Here is a 22,163-nt window from a genome sequence, read left to right as displayed (position 1 = left end):
ATTCAAAGCCATGTGTAAATAGCCAGAGCAGACATTCCAGGGCTAAAGATAGTCTCTACTTGCTCTGTTTGCCTAGAACCATCATCTGTCAGTAAAAATAGCAGGAGAAAACCTAGAAATCTACGTTTGGGTAGGAGAATGTGATCAGTTATAACTAAAAGTAGGCAACTAAGTTATACTATTTTGGAGAAGTGCTTTCTCCTGCAAAAAGGCTGAACCTAAAGATTTCAATTATTTTATGCATCTTTCATACATTCTGCCTATATCTAAAATTTTACACAGGAGGCTACTCTCACATTTGTTCTTTCCCTTTAATTTAGAGCTTTGATATTACACATGTGGTCCAAGCAGTAAACGTCATTGAGGTGCATTTCCAGTCACCAGTGATATATGCGGACCAGAGGAGTAAAGTTCACACTCACTACAGCGTGCCCCCCAACTGCCCTCCGCGTGTGCAGGATGGCGAATGCCATGTCAACTTTATTCGCAAGGTAACAGTCTCGCAGTGGAGGGGCTTTAGCCTTGAGGATGGGATGAGGGCGTATGAAATGCTTGTTTGAAGACTCCAGTTGTATTTCAGAAGTTGGGCATCTCTTTCCTGCCCCCTTAGTGGGATTTAAAAATTAGAAATAAGAACCAGAAGTTACAAGAATTTTTGTAGAGAGCTTGTCTTTCTAGGTTTTCTTCTTGAGGAGTGCTTCAGAACTTAGATAACATTGGAAAAAGAAGAAAAATAGGTGACTGATAATGTACCTTTACAATTTTTTTTTTTTGACTGTGCCGTGAGGCTTGCAGGGATCTTAATTCCCCGACCAGGGATTGAACCCATGCCCCCTGCAGTGGAAGCGCAGAGTCCTAACCAATGGACCGCCAGGGAATTCCCCCTTTACAATTTTTTTAAAACAACACCTGGGTTTATCAGACTTTTCACCAGACTGTAGGGTTCATATTCATGAGTGATTCTTATTACTAGCCTTCTGCAACTGTCAATATATTTGCTGACATGCGATTTTTTACTGCTAGGTTCTCATAAAATCTAACAAAACCCACAGGTGATACATATTCTTTGTGTATGATCTCGGTATAGATGACTTGGATTTATCCTAATACGTGGATGAATTAGTATATTGTGTGACACTTAGTTTTTAGTTTTATTTTTACTTAAAATTTTTTTAATTGTGGTAAAATACACATAACACAGAACTTACCATCTTAACTATTTTAAGTGTACAGTTCAGTAGGATTAAATATACTCACATTGTTGTGAAACCTATCTCCGGAACGTTTTCGTCTTGCAAAACTGAAACTCTATACCCATTAAAAAACAACTCCCCGCTTTCCCCAACTCTCAGCCCCTGGCAACCACCATCTTTCTGTTTCTAGGAGTTTGACTCCTCTAGATACCTCATATAAGTAGAACCATAGAGTATTTGTCTTTTTGTGACTGGCTTAGTTCACTTAGTATAATGTCCTTAAGGTTCATCTGTGTTTAGCACATGTCAGAATTTCCTTCCTTTTTAAGACCAACTAAATTCCGTTGTATATTGGGTTGGCCAAAAAGTTCGTTCGGGCTTTTCGATAGCCTCTTACGGGAAAACCCGAACGAACTTTTTGGCCAACCCATACCACAGGTGCCTAAAGCTCAGTGTGTCCAACACTGCACTTGGGATCTAAACCCTGCTCCCAGGGCTCCCTGTCTCCCTGAATGGAATACCATTCAAAGCAGTCATTCAAGCCAGAAGCCTCAGAGTTATTTTTGATACCTCCCTGTCTCTTTTTTTTTTTTTAATTTATTTATTTTATTTATTTTTGGCTGCATGTGGGCTTTCTCTAGTTGCGGTGAGCGGGTATGATGCACGGGCTTAGTTGCTTCCAGGCATGTGGGATCTTCCTGGACCAGGGCTCGAACCCGTGTCCTCTGCATTGGCTGGCGGATTCTTAACCACTGTGCCACCAGGGAAGCCCCCTGTCTCTTTTTTAAAAGAGATCCGGAAGTCCTTTTGCTGATGTCGATGCTACCTTTTCAGTAGTTCTTGAATCTGCTCTTGCTCCATTTCTACTCCCGTGCTTGGGTTCAATATATTACCATTTCTTGCATCAAATATTGCCCTGGTTGCCTAACTGGTACCCTACGACCTCGTTTGCCTTCCTGCAATTAATTTGCCAAGGAGCAGCCAGAATGTTCCTTTCAGATAAAAATCATAGCACCCCCCTTTGTAAAACTCTTCAACAGTTTCTTGTTGCTTTTAGGTGAAAGTCCAAAGTTCTTAGCTCAGGCTGCCCCGTGCCCACTGCTCCAGTCTTCTGCCCATCTCTTCCCATTGTTTTCTCTTAATTTCCTGGAATGCATCATATTCTCTTGCATCTTGAGGGCTTTGCATATGCTGTTCCTTCTGAAAAGGATGCATTCACTTCCCTCTCCCCTAGACACACTGGAGAAGTGGTACTCACCTTTCACATCTCCATATAAAAGTCACTGTTATTCAGGGAAACTTGTCTTGACACCTGTTCTCCCCCCATCATATGTTCCCTGTCTATTGCCTTTGGATTTGTGACTATTTGTTCAATGCTTCAGTTTCTTGTTATACTGTGAGTGCTGTAAGCAGAAGGACTGTTTCTGTTTTGTATCTTGATATACTTCCAGCCTGAAACATAGAAAGCACTTCACAAATATTTTTGAATAAGTGAAAACTTTTATTTGGAGAGATTGTATGAATAAGTGTGATTTGTAGCCCTTGCTGGGGAAAATAATCTGCCTTATAAGATGTTGAATATTTTTGCCCTCCTCCTTCTCTCTATCCCTAATAAAAGGATTATATATCTGAACTTAAAAACTCTCCAATAAACATCCCCAAGATGGTTCTCATTCTGAGCATGAGAATCTGATATTTAAGTGGTGATTTTATATGATGTGGATGCTGTGAAGTGGTTTTATTTATTTATTATTTTTTTAAACATCTTTATTGGAGTATAATTGCTTTACAATGGTGTGTTAGTTTCTGCTTTATAACAAAGTGAATCAGCTATACATATACATATATCCCCATATCCCCTCCCTCTTGCGTCTCCCTCCCTCCCACCCTCCCTATCCCACCCCTCTAGGTGGTCACAAAGCACTGAGCTGATCTCCCTGTGCTATGCGGCTGCTTCCCACTAGCTATCTATTTTACATTTCGTAGTGTATATATGTCCATGCCACTCTCTCACCCTGTCACATCTCACCCCTCCCCCTCCCCATATCCTCAAGTCCATTCTCTAGTAGGTCTGTGTCTTTATTCCCGTCTTGCCACTAGGTTCTTCATGGCCTTTTTTTTTTTTTTCCCCTTAGATTCCATATATATGTGTTAGCATATGGTGTTTGTTTTTCTCTTTCTGACTTACTTCACTCTGTATGACAGTCTCTAGGTCCATCCACCTCACTACGAATAACTCAATTTCGTTTCTTTTTATGGCTGAGTAATATCCCATTGTATATATGTGCCACATCTTCTTTATCCATTCATCTGTTGATGGTGTGAAGTGGTTTTTAGTCTTTGTTTTTCTCTGTAATAGAAACTAAATTATCTCTGTTTTAGATAAATACAGAGCTTAGGAAATAATACTTAAATGAGAACAGTTTGGGCAAATCCTCAGGCTCTATCCTACAAGTGTTCCATTCAGGAAGATCTCAGTACTTCTTCTGGTGCTTGTTCTTTTTTAAAAGCTTAACTCACAGCCTCACAAAATTTAATTGACTGTGTTTTACAAATATTTTTTTTTCTTTTAAGAAGAGGGAATTAGAAAAATTCTGCTCTGATCACCTGTGTCAGTGTCTAAATGCTGAACTGATTGTTTTTGGGCTGTAAGTTCAGAAACCAGGATTTCTGAATTCATACTGGAGGAAATAGGGGTTGGCAAGAAACTCTAGTTAGAGTTTCTTAAACTGTTGTATCTTTATCTTTCAATCTGTTTCTTTATTCTTTATAGTTATTACATTTAAATATTATAGTGGGTGCAGAGATATTTGGGAGAAATTTAAAGAGTAACTATTGTGTTGCTTCAGTGTAATATGCTTTTGAAGAATAAATGTACATAATTAGATTTTATGGTCTTAGAACATTTCTGCCAAATTTAACTCTGTTGCCTAGGTTGATAGATTAGTTATTGTTTTAGTTATCTATTGCTGTGTAACAATTATACCAAAACTTATCAGCTTAAAACAACATTTATTATCACAGTTTCTGTCAGTCAGGAATGCAGGTGTGGCTTAGCTGGGTACCTCTGGCTCAAGGTCACTCATGAGGTTACAGGCAAGCTGTGGACCAGGGCTGCAGTCACCTTAAGCCTGGATGAGGCCTACCTAAGCTCACCCATGTGGTTATTGGCAGGCTTCAGATGGGCTTCCAGGCTCACTCATGTGGGCCTGTCTACAGAGCTGCCTTACGGCATGGCAGCTGACTTCCCCCTTGGCCAAGAGAGAGCTGAGAGAGCACCCAAAACAGAAGGTGCACTCTTTTATAACCTAATTTTGGACGTGCTCTCACTGCTGTTGTATTCTGCTGGTTAGAAGTGATTCATTAGGTCTAATCCGTACTCAAGGGGAGGGGATTACACAAGGACGTGAATACCAGGAGAGGATCATTTTGGGTCATTTAGATGCTGTATATGGGACACACACACACTATTATGGACTTAATTCTGTGCCCCCCAAATTTGTATATTAAAGTCCTAACCCTCAGTAAGGTGAAAATGTCACTCTATTTGGAGATGAGGTCTTTAAAGAGGTGATTCAGTTAAATGAGACCATTAGGATTAGTCCTGATCCAGTATGGTTGATGTCCTTATAAGAAGAGGAAATTTGGACAACAGAGGGAGACACTAGGGGCGTGTGTGTGTGTGTGTGTGTGTGTGTGTGTGTGTGTGTGTGTATAGAAAAGGCTATGTGAGGGCACAGGGAGAAGGTGGCCATCTGTAAGCCCAGGAAACCAAACCTGCCAACACCTTGATCTTGGACTTCCCAGCCTCCAGAGCTATGCGAAAGTTAATTTCTATTGTTTAAGTCACCCAGTTTGTGGTATTTTGTTACAGCAGCCCTAGCAAACTAGTACACATGTACATAATATTTTAAAAGAAAAAGGTTTTCATAATGTTTAAGTTTCATGGTAATTAGAATTGATCTTCTTTTTTTCCCTTAAAATTACAGGCACAGTGTTCCTTTAGTTGGGACTGGGGGCCTTCCTTTCCTACCCAGGGCATCTGGAAAGATGTTAGAATTGAAGCCTATAATATTTGTCATCTGAACTACTTCACATTTACCCCCGTATATGGTAAGCTAAGAGGTGTGATTTCTTGTTTTTCTTTTTTGAGCCTCCTCTATGTTATAAAAATTGGATTTATAATTTGAATATATATATAGTTGGCCCTTGAACAACATGGGTTTGAACTGTGCGGGTCCACTTATGTGTGGATTTTTTTCAACAAATACTACAGTACTACATGATCCGAGGTCTGTTGAATCCATTGATTCAGAACTGTGGATGTGGAGGGCTGAATTTGAGCATCAGTGGATTTTGGTATCTCCAGCAGGTCCTGGAACCAATCTGCTGTGGATACCGAGGGACAACTGTACTTTTCAGAGACTTATTTAAAAAAAAATTTATGACACATTAAATGTAGAAAAGTGAAAAATATGTACAAACTGATTTGTCATGAAAAATTTTTAAAAATTAATTTATTTTTGGCTGTGTTGGGTCTTCGTTGCTGCACGCGGGCTTTCTCTAGTTGTGGCGAGCGGGGGCTACTCTTCATTGTGGTGCACAGACTTCTCATTGCGGTGGCTCCTCTTGTTGCGGAGCGCGGGCTCTAGCCACGCAGGCTTCAGTAGCTGTGGCGTGCAGGCTCAGTAGTTGTGGCGCATGGGCTTAGTTGCTCCACGGCATGTGGGATCTCCCTGGACCAGGGCATGAACCTGTGTCCCCTGCATTGGCAGGCGGATTCTTAACCACTGCGCCACCAAGGAAGTCCCTGTCATGAAAATTTACTGTATAAAGCAGTTAAGTAGGTGGGTACCTACCTTTTAACATATTCTGAAAAATAGAAAATGAGAGGAAGAAAGAAAGAAAGAAAAGAAAGGAAAGTGGGAGGAAGGGAGGGAAGGAAGCTCTGTTCTCCCAAGCTGTTTCTTAAAAGAATTTGGGCTGCTGGCTTGCACTCCTTTTTGCTGCCCCTGTAGTCACTTTCAGAACTCCATGGTGCTGAGTTCTTGGTTTGCTTAAATCATTGGGCTGACTTTCTGTCACTGCACATTTTCTCCTCTGAAGGCCATGACATACCAGCCTTGTTAAGAGTTGAAAATAAACTGGAAGACAGACAAGGCATTAAAGAAACTCTCATAAGGTAAAGAATACTACTTTTTCAGTTGAAAGGAGCATTGAAGAAAACCCTCAGAAATCTCACAGATGTCAATGAATTGGTTAAAAACTGGTCAAATATTTGTTGAGTTCTTTGCCCAGCACTGTGTGTATTTGGCATAGAAAAGAAGTATAATGTGTTTACTCATCCCAGCAAGTTGGTTGAGGTGGGGAGGGGAGATATAAACAATTATCAAGCCAAACTAGATTGTGTCATAGTCTTCGGCATGGCAGCCCCAGTAGTTCAGAAAACCAGAGATCAAAGAATTTGAGAAGTTACGGAAATCAGGGTGAAGGTGGAGGCAAATGGGATTTTAAATGATAACTCACGATGCTCTGTCCAGGTCCGTGCAGGCCTAACTAGATGAAGTCTGTAAGCAAGTATGTGGTGTGTCCATACAAGAGTTCTGTTGTCTTTAGGGCCCTGGTGACCCTAGATTTCTCTTCAATGGAGCCAAATCTGTGTTTTCTAAAGGGAGAAGACAAAAGCATATCAGAGATGGTTGATAATTGAGGAAGTTATTAGGTGCTGCTGGCATTTTTAAATGTTTAAAAGACATTGGAGGGCTTCCCTGATGGCGCAGTGTTTGAGAATCTGCCTGCCAATGCAGGGGACACGGGTTCGAGCCCTGGTCTGGGAAGATCCCACATGCCGCGGAGCAACTGGGCCCGTGAGCCACAACTACTGAGCCTGCGCGTCTGGAGCCTGTGCCCCGCAACAAGGGAGGCCACGACAGGGGAAGGCCCATGCACCACGATGAAGAGTGGCCCCCGCTTGCTGCAACTAGAGAAAGCCCTCGCACAGAAACGAAGACCCAACACAGCCAAAAATAAAAAAAAAAAAAAAAAAAAAAGGCATTGGAAGATCTAATGTAAATTGTACATATAAATGTGGCTGTTTAGAGCTTTCTAGTTTAGTGTTTCTCAAACTATTCTTCAGAGGCTCAACCCGAATTGAGCCTTGCTATGAAATCAAATACATAACGGTTCACTCCCCCCCATCCCCACCTGTAATTTTTCTCAGGTGTATATAATAAAACCTACTGTAAGAAGGGGTCTGATTTTGCCAGAAGTTATTTATTTATTAGTTTTGAAGTTTAATCAGTGTTTTTGGTGGTTAGCAAAAAGTGCTATGAGTTCCAGGTATCCTGATATCTGAAAAAATTTGAATAACACTGCTCTAGTTTAATTTAAAATTTTGAATATGAAGCTAAACATTTCTTCCTGAATATGACTCATTAGGGTTCAGTTTATTCACCATTAGTGACTGGGCGAATTTTATTTGAATTAAATCAATTTAAGTGATGCTTAAAATTTAATTTAGACTCAGTGTAATCAATTATCCATATCAACTACATTTTTGATGTTTTATGACTATAATATATTTTGTACTTAACATAGGGAAAAATATGTTTCCTGTTCAGAGGATGTGTCCTGTGCATATTAAGCAGTAATTCTTATATTTTTGATTAATTTTGTAGATTTCAATTTGGTTACTTGATGTAATAGAGAAAATTGAAGCATAAACTTATGAAAGCATTAGGAGAGGAACTTCCTTTAGGATTTTTTCAGAATTTTTTTTTTTCAGTTTAAATCAATAGAAACTTAGAAGTTGAAAATAATAGAGAATAAACTAATATATTCTGGATACTTTTTGCATTTATTTGGTACACAGTTTGAGGCAGGCATTGAGAGTTACTAAACATTTTTTAAAAGGATTAGTTCATAATCAAAAGTAGGTACATAGAATTTTTATTTAAAATCAAATACTGTATTCATTTTTAAAATTTAAGTGTGAAATGAGGTTAGTCAAAACTAATGCAAGCAGTGGCTAATCTCTGTATAATAGTACTATAGATAGTTCGTATTTTATTCTTCTAAATTTTTCTATTGAGCCTATATTGTCTCTATAATAAGGGAAGAAAGCAGTTAAACTAATCTAGTATCTAGTAATTTCAGCCAGCTTATTATGAAAGGCTAAACTACTTTAACTTTGTGGCACTTTGTGCTTTCTGCCGATTGAGGCTAGAAGAAAATAACCTTTTTGCTTTTCCAAATGTTTAATTTATTTCTTAATTTAAAATTAGTGAGTTTGACCCTAAAGATCAAATGACCAACCATAGTTCCCCAATTTAATTGTATAAAATATGACAGAAAAAAGGCTGTTAGACTTTTAAAAACTAACTTGAAATTTTTGTGAATTAATTTTCTTTATGTATATATATATATATATATATTTTTTTCTTTTCTGCATTCTTAACCCTTAGCATAGTGGTTTCTAAACTTTTGTACTTTTGAATATCCTTTGGTCATTTGTTTAATTTTGCCCTAACCTCAGCTTCCTAAATGATTTTCACATATTCTTAATGTTTAGTGTAATAAAAGCAAATTTATATTTGGAAAAAATAGTGAGGTCAAAGGGAAACGAGTTACTCTCATTATCTCTTAGGCTCTTACCATTTATCTGGGTTTTGAGAGATACCAATTTATTTATTTATTTATTTTATTATTTTTTTTTTTAAAATTTATTTATTTATTTATTTTTATTTTTGGCTGTGTTGGGTCTTTGTTTCTGTGCGAGGGCTTTCTCCAGTTGTGGCGAGCGGGGACCACTCTTCATCGCGGTGCACGGGCCTCTCACTGTCGCGGCCTCTCTTGTTGTGGAGCACAGGTTCCAGACACGCAGGCTCAGTAGTTGTGGCTCACGGGCCTAGTTGTTCCGTGGCATGTGGGATCCTCCCAGACCAGGGCTCGAACCCGTGTCCCCTGCATTGGCAGGCAGACTCTCAACCACTGCGCCACCAGGGAAGCCCGATACCAATTTATTGATGTGACTTTCTCTAAAACGTCATTAGAAAATATTTATTTGAATGTGTGTATGTGTGTGTGTGAGAGAGAGAGACATACATTCATTTATTGATCATCTCCATGCTAAGTCTTTCGTAATTGTAATCTGATGTAAATTGTTCATATTAGGCCCTAAAATTTATTAGGGAGGGATGGTTGTCTAGTTTTATGAACTTTTCATAAGGTTGCATAGACATATTAAGTCCAAATATATAATAAGTATGTTCTGATGAAACACTGCATTGTTTAATCTTCTGTTACCACAGTTAGAAAGAAATAAAATAGAGATGTTTTTCAACATGTAAATCTTCCTGTTGAGCTGAGGTGAGCTGTGGACCTTTGACCTGTGCTTGGGCAATTCCATTCCTCACAGATGCTGCCTTCCCGACCGTATCCACATTTACTTTCTGCCTTAGCCTAAAGCACCCCGTCTCTTCATTCTTGAAGACATAGCCTTTGAGTTGGAAGAGTGGGCCTAGCTCCTAGCTCGACCCTAGCCTGCCCAACAGTGGCCTTTATTGAAGGTCATTGCTGCCCTTTGCTTACAGCTTAATACAGAGAATATAATATTACAACGTAGCAAAGATTTGTCAATCTTGCTTAGTGCCTTGTTTAATGCATTCCTTTTTGAATGCAAGCATGCATTCATTTTTTTCTTACATTCATTTTGAATCTCTTTTTCATTACCCATAAAATGAAGGTATTCACCCTCGAAAATATATTTATGGGTAGGTAGGTTGCTTGAATAATCTCTGACTAGCTGCCTTGTTGTGTAACTCGATTTTTTTTTTTCTCTAGAACTTACCAATTTATGTTGTTTGGTGAGGGGGGGTGGGGGGATTTTGCTTTGTGTCTGTTTGGTTTTGATTTCATCTTTGAGGATTTTGTCCTGCTGAATAGGCAAGGAGATCTTGCTGCTTGGGAAAGAAGGGGAAAACAGCTGTTGTAACTAACTGTAAGCCTGCTTTTCTGGCTAATGCAAGCTGTTAGCTCTTTGAAAAGCAGCTACTGTAGTCTGTCCTCTAATTCTGGCAGGAGCATGGGGATATAGCCTCTGTTTGAATTTCAACATTCTGTGGCTTGTTGTCATTGCTGTTGCTTCAAATGCACAAGACTATCTCTTCATTGCAGCTTTGCATCACCTATGAAAGATGCAAGATGAAGCGAGCAGGCAGAAGGAGGAGCTGGGAGGAGCTCAGCAGGGCTGATCAAGGCAGCCATCTTTGAATAGCTTGCCCCCCAGTGGGATGAAGCATCTTTTTCATCTTACATAAGCAGTCCACCAACGTTTGCAGATCCATCCCATGCTGACCTGAGTGTTCTTCCATGTCCCTGCTGGTTCTTAGCCCTTCCAAATGCCATCCTGTATTCTTAACTGTGACCTTCGGGTATATTTTGTTTCTTTAAGTAGATTCAACATCTTTGCTCTTTGTGATTGGGGTGTAATTCATAGTGCCCGTCAAGTTTCACAGACAGTAATTATTCAAGAAATATATTTACGCTGTTTGGCAGAAATGCTCACATAACTGTTGTCATGCGTTTGTCAGGTAGTTTAGGTTACAAAGATAGTATTTTGACAAATGGAGGAACTGTGCAACCATGTAATTATGCATTTAGTGGAAGGTCAGAGACATTCTTTTTTTTTTTTAATCCTCATTCTTTATTATTTACTTATTTATTTATGGCTGTGTTGGGTCTTCGTTTCTGTGCGAGGCCTTCCTCTAGTTGCGGCGAGCGGGGGCTGCTCTTCATCGCGGTGCGCGGGCCTCTCACTATCGCGGCCTCTCTTGTTGCGGAGCACAGGCTCCAGACGTGCAGGCTCAGTAGTTGTGGCTCATGGGGCTAGTTGCTCCGCGGCATGTGGGATCTTCCGAGACCAGGGCTCGAACCCGTGTCCCCTGCATTGGCAGGCAGATTCTCAACCACTGCGCCACCAGGGAAGCCCCAGACACATTCTTTATATTTGTAGATTTCAGTGTTTTTTCTTTTTTATAAGGACACTCATATTAAGAGGCTAATATTTTATGGTTACAGTGGCTTCAAATGCTTTGTTTCACATTATATGTATTTGCTGTTAGGACTTAGGATTCTGAAGGACAAAAAGCACCTTTGCTTTTGGTCTTCCTCATTATTCATATGCAAATTTCAATCTGTGCGTGCCTGCTAGTGTCTTTCCTTTTGATAGGCGCCTCTGTGAGAGATGCGTAGAAGGTAGAGAGCACTGGAGTTAGGAAACCTGGGCCCTTGTCCTGTCCACTGGCTCGGGAGCTTTGAGCTAGTTCTGCAGTCAAGGCCTCAAATACCACAACTGCAAAGTAACTAGGAGATGGCCAAGTTTCTTTTGCCTCTAACATTCCTCGGTTCTTTCCCTGTGTTTGTAAATTACAGCACTCATTACAGCCTAGTGAGGGTGTAAGTGTGGAAGAACCAGTTTTTTCTGAAGCTAGATATATGATTAAATGAAGGTACTGATATTTGAGGCTTAATTACAATCAGTTAAAGCAAGGCTTAAGGTGTAGTTTGAGAGTAAGTCTTTCTGTAGTTATGGACACACTTGAATTAATGTAACTCAGCCGTCTTATTTTTCTACTTCCATGTCTTCCTATACGTTTTCTTTTTTTCCTCTTAGACAACCGAATAAAGCTGTTTTTTGTTTTTTTTGTTTTTTTAATTTTTATCCTGACCACATCTTGACAAAGAAGTGGACTACATGGGACTATAAAAGGAGCTGGTACATTTTAGAGGGTTTTAAAAGTTAATGTACTGGGACTTCCCTGGTGGTCCAGTGGTTAAGAATCCACCTTCCAATGCAGGGGACGTGGGTTTGATCCCTGGTAGGGATCCCACATGCCACGGGGCAACTAAGCCCCTGTGCTGCAACTACCGAGCCTGCGTGCTCTAGAGTCCTCATGCCACAACTAGAGAGAACCCCGCACGCCGCAACGAAAGATCCCACACACTGTGACAAAGATCCCGTGTACCACAACAAAGACCCGACACAGCCAAATAAATTAAAAAAAAAAAAAAAGGTTAATGTATTGGCCACATCTACACAAATTGAAGTTGTCCTGAAGATTGTTTGCATGAAGAAGCAGGACACGTTCATCTGGGCTGTGCAGCTGGTTACCCTTTCTACAAATTCCCATCCGAGTCAGACTCATGGTGATTTGTTTGTTTGTTTGTTTGTTTTTGAAGAAACCTCACTGAATCAGCTTTGGAAGAATCTGAAAATGAATCAATGGCCAGAACCACATTCTCTGCCCTGCCCTGGGTTGCCCACCTGGTTGAGGTTAAATGGAACAAACTATAGACTGTAGTGTCTTCTGCAGGGAGCAGGGCATCAGCTAGGACATCGCTGAGGCTCTAGGCCAGGGAAGGCCTCAAGTTGTAGAGAGAGCTCATCAGCTTGCTCTCCACCCTGTTTTGATAATGAGTTCCTGTCCTGTTTGGGCCCAGGGTTGATTAGTCAGGGTGAGGAAGGATGCAAAACTTGGTGTCATTGAGAGGGAGACCTGGGAGGGGATTTTAAGTCATTTAGTAAACTTTCTTCTTTCTTATCCCATCCCCAGTACTTTGTCCATTTTTGAAATGATCTTGCATTCCACTTCAGGAGAGCTGGGGGTGATAGGTATTCTTTAGGAAAGGATAACTTGTTAGTGCTGGAAGAGTTATGCTGGGAAGCTGCATTCTAGAAATGGGTCTTGATTTATAAGAGGGAGCTCTCCTTAACTAGAAATAAGATTATACATTTTAAAATTAGCCAGTGAAAAGAAGTGACCAGGTAATACCAGGAAAATTATTATTTAAGACTCTCAGTATGCTCTGTGAACCTAAACTACTGAAATTCTCCATGGCTTCTGGAAGGAAGGGTTGTACTTCATTTGGAAGAAGAAAAGAGGGCAAAATATGTTGGTGTAGGGTATTTGGTAATGACACGATAGGCTTGTAAATCTTCATGTTGGGTTTTTAATTCCTCAGCTTTAGTTTTTTCATTTAGTGGCACCCGAGGGAGTTAACAGGATGAGCTCCAGAGGAGTGCCGATTTACTTTAGAACTTTCCATGCTAGAAGCAATAGAAACTGGACAATTTTGCCAGTAACCTTTGGGAATTACTCTGTTTGTCTTCCTGCTGGAGGCCCTTACAAGCAGCTGATTCTCTGCTGAAGAAGTGATAGGAAACGGCCGAGGAGCCTGCCTTTTTAAAAAAATTTTTGGCTACACCGCGCGGCATGTGGGATCTTAGTTCCCTGACCAGGGATCAAACCCGTGCCACCTGCATTGCAAGGCGGAATCTTAACCACTGGACCGCCAGGGAAGTCTCAGGGAGCCTGGTTGAACTTGGTGGTTATTGGTTGGTAGGAGAGGCCTAGAGGGCAGAACTAAAACCTCTAGGTGGAAATGAAAGAAAAGTGGATTTCAAATCAGTGTAGAGAACGACTTTCCAATAGTCAAGGCTAGCAGAAAGGGAGGCAGAGGTTTTTTGTCATTATATTAAAGATATTAAAGACAGGTTAGAATGGCCTTTCGGAGGAAATATGTTAGGGTAGAGAAAAGCAAACTTTTTCTGTAAAGGGTCAGGTAGTGAATATTTTAGCTTTTTGGGCCATATGGCCTTTGTTGCAGTTACTCAACTCTGCCTTTGTAGCATGAAGGCAACCGAAGACAATATGTAAAATGTGAGCATGGCTGCTGTCTGGCCTGCTGGGCTGCCATGACAAAATACCGAAGACTGGTCGGCTTCAACCACAGAAATTGACTTCTCACAGTTCTGGAAGCTGGGAAGTCCAAGATCAAGGTGCTGGCTGATTTGGTTTGTGTTGAGGGCCTGCTTCCTGGCTTGTAGATGGCCAGCTTTCTAGTTGTGTTCTCACATGGTTGGGGGCTGGGGGGGTGTGTGGGGAGAGAGAGAGAAAGAAAGAAATTGATCTCTTCCTCTTCTTATAAGGCTACTGACCTATCAGAATAGGACCCCACCCTTATGAACTCATTTAACCTAATTACCTCCTAAAAACCCCGATCTCCAGATAGAATCACATTAGGGGTTAGGGCTTCAACATATGAATTTTGGGAGGAATGATACAATTCAGTCCATAGCAGCTGTGTTCCAATAAAATTTTATTTATAAAAATAGGAGGTGGTCCAGGTTTGGCCCAAGGACCATAGTTTGCTAGCCTGTGGTCTAGAGGAAATCAAACACATCAGAAAGTAGACTAAGTGATCTGTCAGCACACTTCTAGTTCACCAGTTTTGTGAATCTGTGCTGTTTTGGTCAAAGACTCAGCCAAAGGACATATTTGATGTCTATCATAGCTTGACATCATTAAATGTTCTCCTATATAATAAGATCCTCTCCCCACTGTAAAAATCCTGAGCACCACTAAGATGTGGTTTGGGGGAAATTATTTGGATTGATTTGGCAGAATTTAGAGGTTAAATGTACAGTCTCTAGTTTTATAGCTACTTTATTTATTTATTTATTATTTATTTTTGGCTGTGTTGGGTCTTCGGTTCGTGCGAGGGCTTTCTCTAGTTGCGGCAAGTGGGGGCCACTCTTCATCGTGGCGCGGGGACCGCTCTTCATCGCGGTGCGTGGGCCTTTCACTACCGCGGCCCCTCCCGTTGCGGGGCACAGGCTCCAGACGCGCAGGCTCAGTAGTTGTGGCTCACGGGCCCAGCTGCTCTGTGGCATGTGGGATCTTCCCAGACCAGGGCTCGAACCCGTGTCCCCTGCATTAGCAGGCAGATTCTCAACCACTGCGCCACCAGGGAAGCCCACATACAGTATTTTTTAACATTAAGAAATTCTTGACATGGTACCATAAATAAATAGCTAGGGAAGCCCCAGTCTCTAGTTTTAGACTGTCTTGGTTCACATCTGCCACTTACTAGTTATGTGATCTTGGGCGAGTTACTTAATTCCTCTGTCTCAGTTTTCTCATTTACAAAATGATGATAGTAGTGGAATTTACCTTATAGCAATGGTGTGATGCTTAAATAAGTTAATACATGTTGAGAGCATAAAACAATGCCTAGCTCATAGTAAGTTCTTGGTAAATGTTATCTATTATTATTTCTTGAAATAAGAGATAGTAAGGGAAACCAGAGGGAATATGATTTTGAGTTAAAGGTGAGGTAGCTGTCAAAGATTTAGGGATGTTTTAGAAAATAAACAGCTTTGGATCGCATTGGAGTCTGTGCTGTTTAAGAACAATAAAAATGTGGTAAAGGGAATATGAATATTTTTCTAAACAACCTTGAATTCTCCTATCCTAGTATTATCACACGTTTGTACTTGTCCACATCCCATTAGACCCTTAGCTCATGAGGGCAGGGGCTATGTTCATTTACCTCCCATCACTTAGCAACGAACATGGCACTTAGATGGTTCTCAGTACACATTTCTTGGATAAATAATTACATTTAAAATGCATCTTTAGTTTTTCCACATCTGAATTAATTCTAATACATCTAAGTTTATAACTTATTATATGGCTTAAAAACCCTCAGTATTTTTACTTTATAAAAAGGAACAAGCAAGTATGTTTGATAAATCAAGACTGATAAATGTTGGAAGATTTATGTTATCTTTTCATTTGTAATTTTCTATCTGTGCCATATTTATAAAGTTTTTGTGACTTATGATTGTAACATTTTTAGAGTAGAAGTATATATAAAAATATAATTTTGGTTATTCTTCTCTAGAATTAAGGATTAAACTCTAAACATTAAAAGAGAATTTTCACTGAACTTTTGATCAGGATTGCATTTGTGGAGCACTTATAGTTTAGTAGCTGCTTTGGTCTTTTTTTCAGTGAATCCTACATAATATATATGTATTTTTTCTTTTTCTCTTTATACCTTAGATAACAATATCCAGGAGTGGAATCTTGAAATAGAGTCTTCTTTTGATGTTATCAGTTCAAAGCCAGTTTTGGGTCAAGTGATTATAGCCATCCCTGAATTAAAAATACAACAGACAAACAGCGTTGAACTTCATCATGGGGAAAGGATTGTTAAACTCTTTGTGAAAATTGACAAGGTGAATGATGGTACTTTCCGAGAAGCACTAAGATGAAAAGCAGTGTTGTTCAAAAGAAATGCTTAGAAAGAAGGACCTGAGTATTAAAGAAAAGTGTACTTTTTCCATTTTTTTCTTTACTTTTAATCTGTTATATATTTTGTGTGTGTGCAAGCTAAGGAATGATTTTCCCAAATTTTAAGATTAAGAAAACGGAGGTTATGTGATTAATTTGGCATCCTCTCCTCTCAAAAAGTCAGGTGTGTTATATTTTAATTTTTCTGCAGTATTTGGAGTATCCTAAATCCAAAATACATTCTAAGCATCATACTTAAATGCTGTGATTATTTTTGGTATTTGTAAACTATTTTGAATATTGGTACTTATTCTACATACAGAATTCTAATTCTAAACTTATGATCTTTCGTAAGTAGAAGTGGACTGGATTTTACCTTTTCTTTTTCCTTTTCTTATTCCTCTAATTGACAATTGTGAGCTGAAAAGGATAGAGCAAATCAGCATTCAGTAACTGTTCAGATAAAGTAAGAACTCAAAACACTTTTCTAGTTCTGGGCTTGAAAGAAGAGTTAACCTCAAAGTCCAATTCTAAATGTTAAGAATGTAGAATAAATGTTAGCTGAGTGTTGCAATGGGCAGAGCTGTTTTTCTGAATGCCCACGTTATTCTGTTCTTTGCTTTCCCTTCTGGTATGTTAATCCATGCTAAACTCCTAGCATGTTGATTTTTAAATATTATCTATGGATTGGTATAATTTGGCATAATACAAGGAGGGAGATTTATATTGCTCTGTGCTTATCTATGAGAAACTGATGTGATGCTCTGAATTACTATATTATTTTGCTGAAAATATGCTACAGATTACTTAGACTGACATATTATTATTTTTTAAAAGAGTGTTACTATAGAAACTTGGTGGCCTCATGGACATGGAAACCAGACTGGGTACAACATGACAGTTCTTTTTAAGCTGGATGGAGGCTTAAGTTTTGAAAAATCTGCTAAGGTAAGCAAATACTTTAAGATATTTTCTGAAAAAAAGTATATTTCTTGTTAAAATAGCAATACAGATCTTTGTAGGAAAAGAAGAAACCAACAAAACTTCTGCAACCCCACCACTCAGAGATAATTAGTAGTAATAGTTATATGCATTCAAAAGCTTCTGGTATGTGTATATTTATATCTTTTAATGGACCAGACTTTGCACATTATTTTATTTATAAATATTCTCCTACTGTGTTTTAAATTGTCCTTTATATCAAACTATTAGATATATATAACTTTACAACTCAAATATTACTACAAGGTTCATATGAAAAATAGAATCCCTTGTCCATCCAACCCTTTCTGTTCCTATTTCCTACTCCTCAGAATCAATAATATTTAACTTTTACTTATACGTTCTGCTGATTACCTTCATTTCTCCAAGTAACATGCTTCTACTAGTGTTTTCTAATTTTTCAGTTTTGTATATTATCTGTTGACTTCAGACCTAGAGGATGAGGAACCTACATGATTCTCTCTGATGACTCCTGCTTGGCCCACAATGTGTACATTTTGCCTCCCTCCACCCTCCCAATGTAGTCATATGGCCATTTTTTGTTAACTCAATATTCAGTTTTTATATTATTATATTATGAAAATACTATTCAAAGCTGAACCACATGGTGTCCTAAAATTATATTTTCTTTCTTGTGCAACTTTCTGTTTTCCTCAGAGTTAATAATTGCCTCATGTTTCCGGTTGCTTTGTTTTCCCTTTTACTTCCTCTAAATCATATACAAACTCTCTAACATACCTTTTATTTTTTATTTATTTATTTATTTTTTTAAACATCTTTATTGGAGTATAATTGCTTTACAATGGTGTGTTAGTTTCTGCTTTATAATAAAGTGAATCAGTTATACATATACATATGTTCCCATATCTCTTCCCTCTTGCATCTCCCTCCCTCCCACCCTCCCTGTCCCACCCCTCTAGGTGGTCACAAAGCACCGAGCTGATCTCCCTGTGCTATGCGGCTGCTTCCCACTAGCTATCTATTTTACATTTGGTAGTGTCTATATGTCCATGACACTCTCTCACCCTGTCACATCTCACCCCTCCCCCTCCCCATATCCTCAAGTCCATTCTCTAGTAGGTCTGTGTCTTCATTCCCGTCTTGCCACTAGGTTCTTCATGACCTCTTTTTTTTTTTTTTCTTAGATTCCATATATATGTGTTAGCATACTGTATTTGTTTTTCTCTTTCTGACTTACTTCACTCTGTATGACAGACTCTAACTCCATCCACCTCATTGCAAATACCTCCATTTCATTTCTTTTTATGGCTGAGTAATATTCCATTGTATATATGTGCCACATCTTCTTTATCCATTCATCCGATGATGGACACTTAGGTTGCTTCCATGTCCTGGCTATTGTAAATAGAGCTGCAATGAACATTTTGGTACATGACTCTTTTTGAATTCTAACATACCTTTTAAATTTAGTCACACTCACCTGGTAATCTGTCCACTGTTTATTATTACTATTATTTTTCCTTTAATTTTTGTTAGTTTTTGAAACTCTCTCTCCTAGAGCCATTTTCTCATCTCCCTGATCTTGCTTGGTTATTCTCTAGACCTTCTACTTAACTGTTGTCCTGAAACTTCCTTTTATTATCATTCTAGGAATTGACATCATCTGTCTTCTAGGAGGTCTAGGTATTTCCTTCATCTTTCTCATGGATTAAACATGGGATCCCGTTTCTTTGGACCCATGTTTCTCTCTCACTTTTTGACTCTCTACTTTTGGTGAAACACTTTCTCCAATAGATTCCTGAGAATGTGTTGTAGATAAAATGTAATTACATTCTAATTTCTGTTTTCTTGTATAGACCTGTTTGTGTTTGCTTCTGGAAGCTTTTAGGATTTCACTATCTTTGATAATTTAATATTTGAAAATTTGAAAATGAGTAGATTTTTTAGTTGTGATAGTCATCTTGTGGACTCTTCTGATCTAGAAGCTCAACCTGGAAATTTTCTTGTATTATATCATTTATCATTTTTCATTCATTATTTTTGTTCTATTTTTCTGGTACAACTATTAATCAGATTGGACCTCCTAGACTGAGAAATATTCTTAGATTTCCCCTTTTATATCCCATCTTGTCTTCTTATTCTATATTCTGGGAGATTTACTTGATTTTATCTTACATTTTTAAATTAGGTATACTTTTGTTATCACTTAAAATTTTTTCTAAAGTTTTTTGTTATTTTATTTTAAAAAAATTGCATCCTATTTGTATTTCATGGTTATAATGTCTCTCATTTCTCTAAGAATTTTAACTAATATTCTGAGTAGTTTTAAAGTTTTCTTTGCATTTCTTTGTTTTTGTTTTCCACAGTCCTTTATTCTTCTACTTGTTTCAGTATCTGCCTTTTACATTAGAGACTTTCCTGGAACGTCAGTTATTGGTGTCATTCATTCTGAAGATTAAGCACAAAAATGCAGATGAGAAGCCCTGTATGAGCCTCAGTGTTCGGTATTCAGGTGGAAATCCAGCTTTATAATGTGGTGATGCCCACATGTCTGTAGCTATAGATCTTCTCTGTGTGAGTGTGTGTGCGTATGTGTGTTTAGCCTTGACAGTGAGGACATTCTCCAATCTCTTGTCTGGGGAGTATAAGACTAGTTGTTACCATTCAGGGAGTTTAGTGGCAGAAAGGGATTAAAGTTCTGACCATCAAACATAGTTTCATCAGTTCTCCCTCTCATGCTGTGCTGCGTGTCCTCAAGCCTCTTTGATTCTGAAAGGCAAAATGATAGGTGAGCTTCAGGACCCCTCCTCCAAACAATATACTTCAGTTCTACTTTTGGAATGAGAACTTCTAAGTCACTATACATGAAACTGCATCTTTATGTTACTTTAAACATTCTAAAATTGAGTTCAGGGTTGGAATTGGAGCTATTAGAGAAAACAGTGGAGAAAAATAGCCTCTGTCCTTTAATGCTCTCAAAGTACCTTTAGAGAAGGACCAATCCCCCCCTACCCCGAATCTACCAGGAACTGATATTTAAAACAAAATACAATAAAAATGTTTCCCCCTGAAGATATAACCATCTGTTTTGCCTCTAAATCTATGAATAAGCTTTATGGTAACCTCAGTTAGAGGATAGTGAAGGGCACAATTTGACTTTAGTCTAAAGAAATGACTAGGTCCTGCCGAATTTGGGATACAGCACTAAGGATTGGAAAGAACTGCAGTTTGGCTGCTTATTTAGTCCTTCAAATGCCATTTCTGTGTATGTATAATGGGACAGTAAAGATGAGGTAACTTGAACCTGGCTTATGATAGTGTATAGTAAGTAGAAGCAATATTAATTCCTTTCAGAGATTTCCTCTTTCCCCTTACATCAAATTTTGGTGTTTGCAATTGGCTGTGGTTGTACCCTGGTGTCAACTTCCATTTGGTATTACCTCTTCTGTGGGCCAGACACCATGCTCAGTTTGGAGCTTTACCCTTCAGGAACTCATTTTCTGTTTTTCCTTTGTTTAATTATGCTCTATGTTTTCTGAGGCACTGTGAGTGTATGTGTGTCCATAGTATATACAGGGAGAATGTCCTAGAGCTGTTTAAAGAGCCAAGACTTTCCCTCTCATTCTAACTCTCTTGGCAGAAGACGTGTGCTCTCTCACATGTTAAGTTTCTTGTGAGTCATCTTCATGAAAGGGTGAAAAAGAATGAGTCATTCCAACTTATCGAAGAGAAAGAAGAGGAACTTCCGTGTTGTTTTGTTTGTGGGCAACAATTCTGTTTCAGTTCAGGCTAATATGGTTGCATTATTGTTTATGACATATAAAGATGTCACTCTTGGAATTGATCAGCAGCAGGAGTGAAGGAAGATGGATTGCTCCACTCCTTGTGTTAATGCATGTCTGTGAAACGCACCCTTTGGCTGTGGCTGTTGTAGAGTTTGTTATTTTTGAAGCTCATTCGTTCACTAAATACTTAGGGAGCATCTACTGCGTTTGCACCATTTTGCTAGGCTCTGGTAATAGAGCAGTGAATAAGACACCCTGTCCATTTCTTTCTGAGCTCTTAGTAAAATTAATAGTTCAGCTGGGAAATTAAACAATTAAACAAGCAATTGCAGTAAAGTGTGATAAGCACTCTAGAGAAGTACAGAGCACTGTGTGAGTACGGAGCAGGGGCATGCTGGGAAGATTCCCAGGGAAGGTGATAGCTGTCTCCTGGGGGTTAAGTAGAATTTGACCATGAAATGTAGCAAAGAGGCAGAGGGACAACAGTATGTCAGGCCCAGGGACTCAAAGGAGTATTGTGTGTTTGCAGAGGTGAAAGAAATTTCAGTGTGGCTGTGTTTGAGTTTGAAGTAGAACCGGGATGTTGTAAAGGTAGGCTAGAGCAAGATCCCACAGAGCCTAGTAAGCCATGTGAAGGAACTAGACTGTCCTGAGGACAGCGGGGATTCTTTGAAGGGTTTTAAGGAGAGAGCAGTGATCATATTTGTTCTACAAAGATTGTGTAGATCAGATTGGAAGAATGATGGGAGTGGGAGGCCAGTCAAAAGACTATGGTGGTAATTCAGGCACAAGATGATGATTGCTTGGTCTGTGGAATTGCTGAGGAGATAGATTTGAGAGAGATTTTGGAGGTAAAACCACCAGGCTTGATGATGTGTAGGGATAGGGGAGAAGGATGAGTTAGAAATGATTCTTAATTTGCTGGTTTGGGCCACTGAACAAGTGGCAATTCTGGTCTTTGCGTTGAAGTACTCATAAAGAAGAACGGGTTTGGGGGATGAGATAGGATGAAAATTATTTCTGAGTTAGACGTGTTTTGTGTGAGTGATTGAGAGATACCCTCAAAATAATATTTGATGAGCATT

General features: G+C 39.1%; 1 protein-coding gene across 3 annotated transcripts in view; it reads left to right on the top strand.

Annotated features, from left to right (window-relative positions):
* Positions 1 to 22,163, top strand: part of MANBA (mannosidase beta) — a 121,872-nt gene that overhangs the window by 9,131 nt on the left and 90,578 nt on the right. For all 3 annotated transcript variants that reach the window (XM_057547418.1, XM_057547417.1, XM_007172935.2), the window contains exons 4-7: positions 321 to 491; positions 5,183 to 5,306; positions 16,100 to 16,275; positions 17,168 to 17,278. In XM_057547418.1, the coding sequence (XP_057403401.1) occupies positions 321 to 491; positions 5,183 to 5,306; positions 16,100 to 16,275; positions 17,168 to 17,278 (582 nt within the window). The remainder of the gene's footprint in view (positions 1 to 320; positions 492 to 5,182; positions 5,307 to 16,099; positions 16,276 to 17,167; positions 17,279 to 22,163) is intronic.

This window comes from Balaenoptera acutorostrata, chromosome 5 (genome assembly GCF_949987535.1).
Source record: "Balaenoptera acutorostrata chromosome 5, mBalAcu1.1, whole genome shotgun sequence".
Lineage (NCBI taxonomy): Eukaryota > Metazoa > Chordata > Mammalia > Artiodactyla > Balaenopteridae > Balaenoptera > Balaenoptera acutorostrata.
Note: the sequence above shows the minus strand (reverse complement) of the source record. Positions and strands in the feature narration are given on the sequence as shown.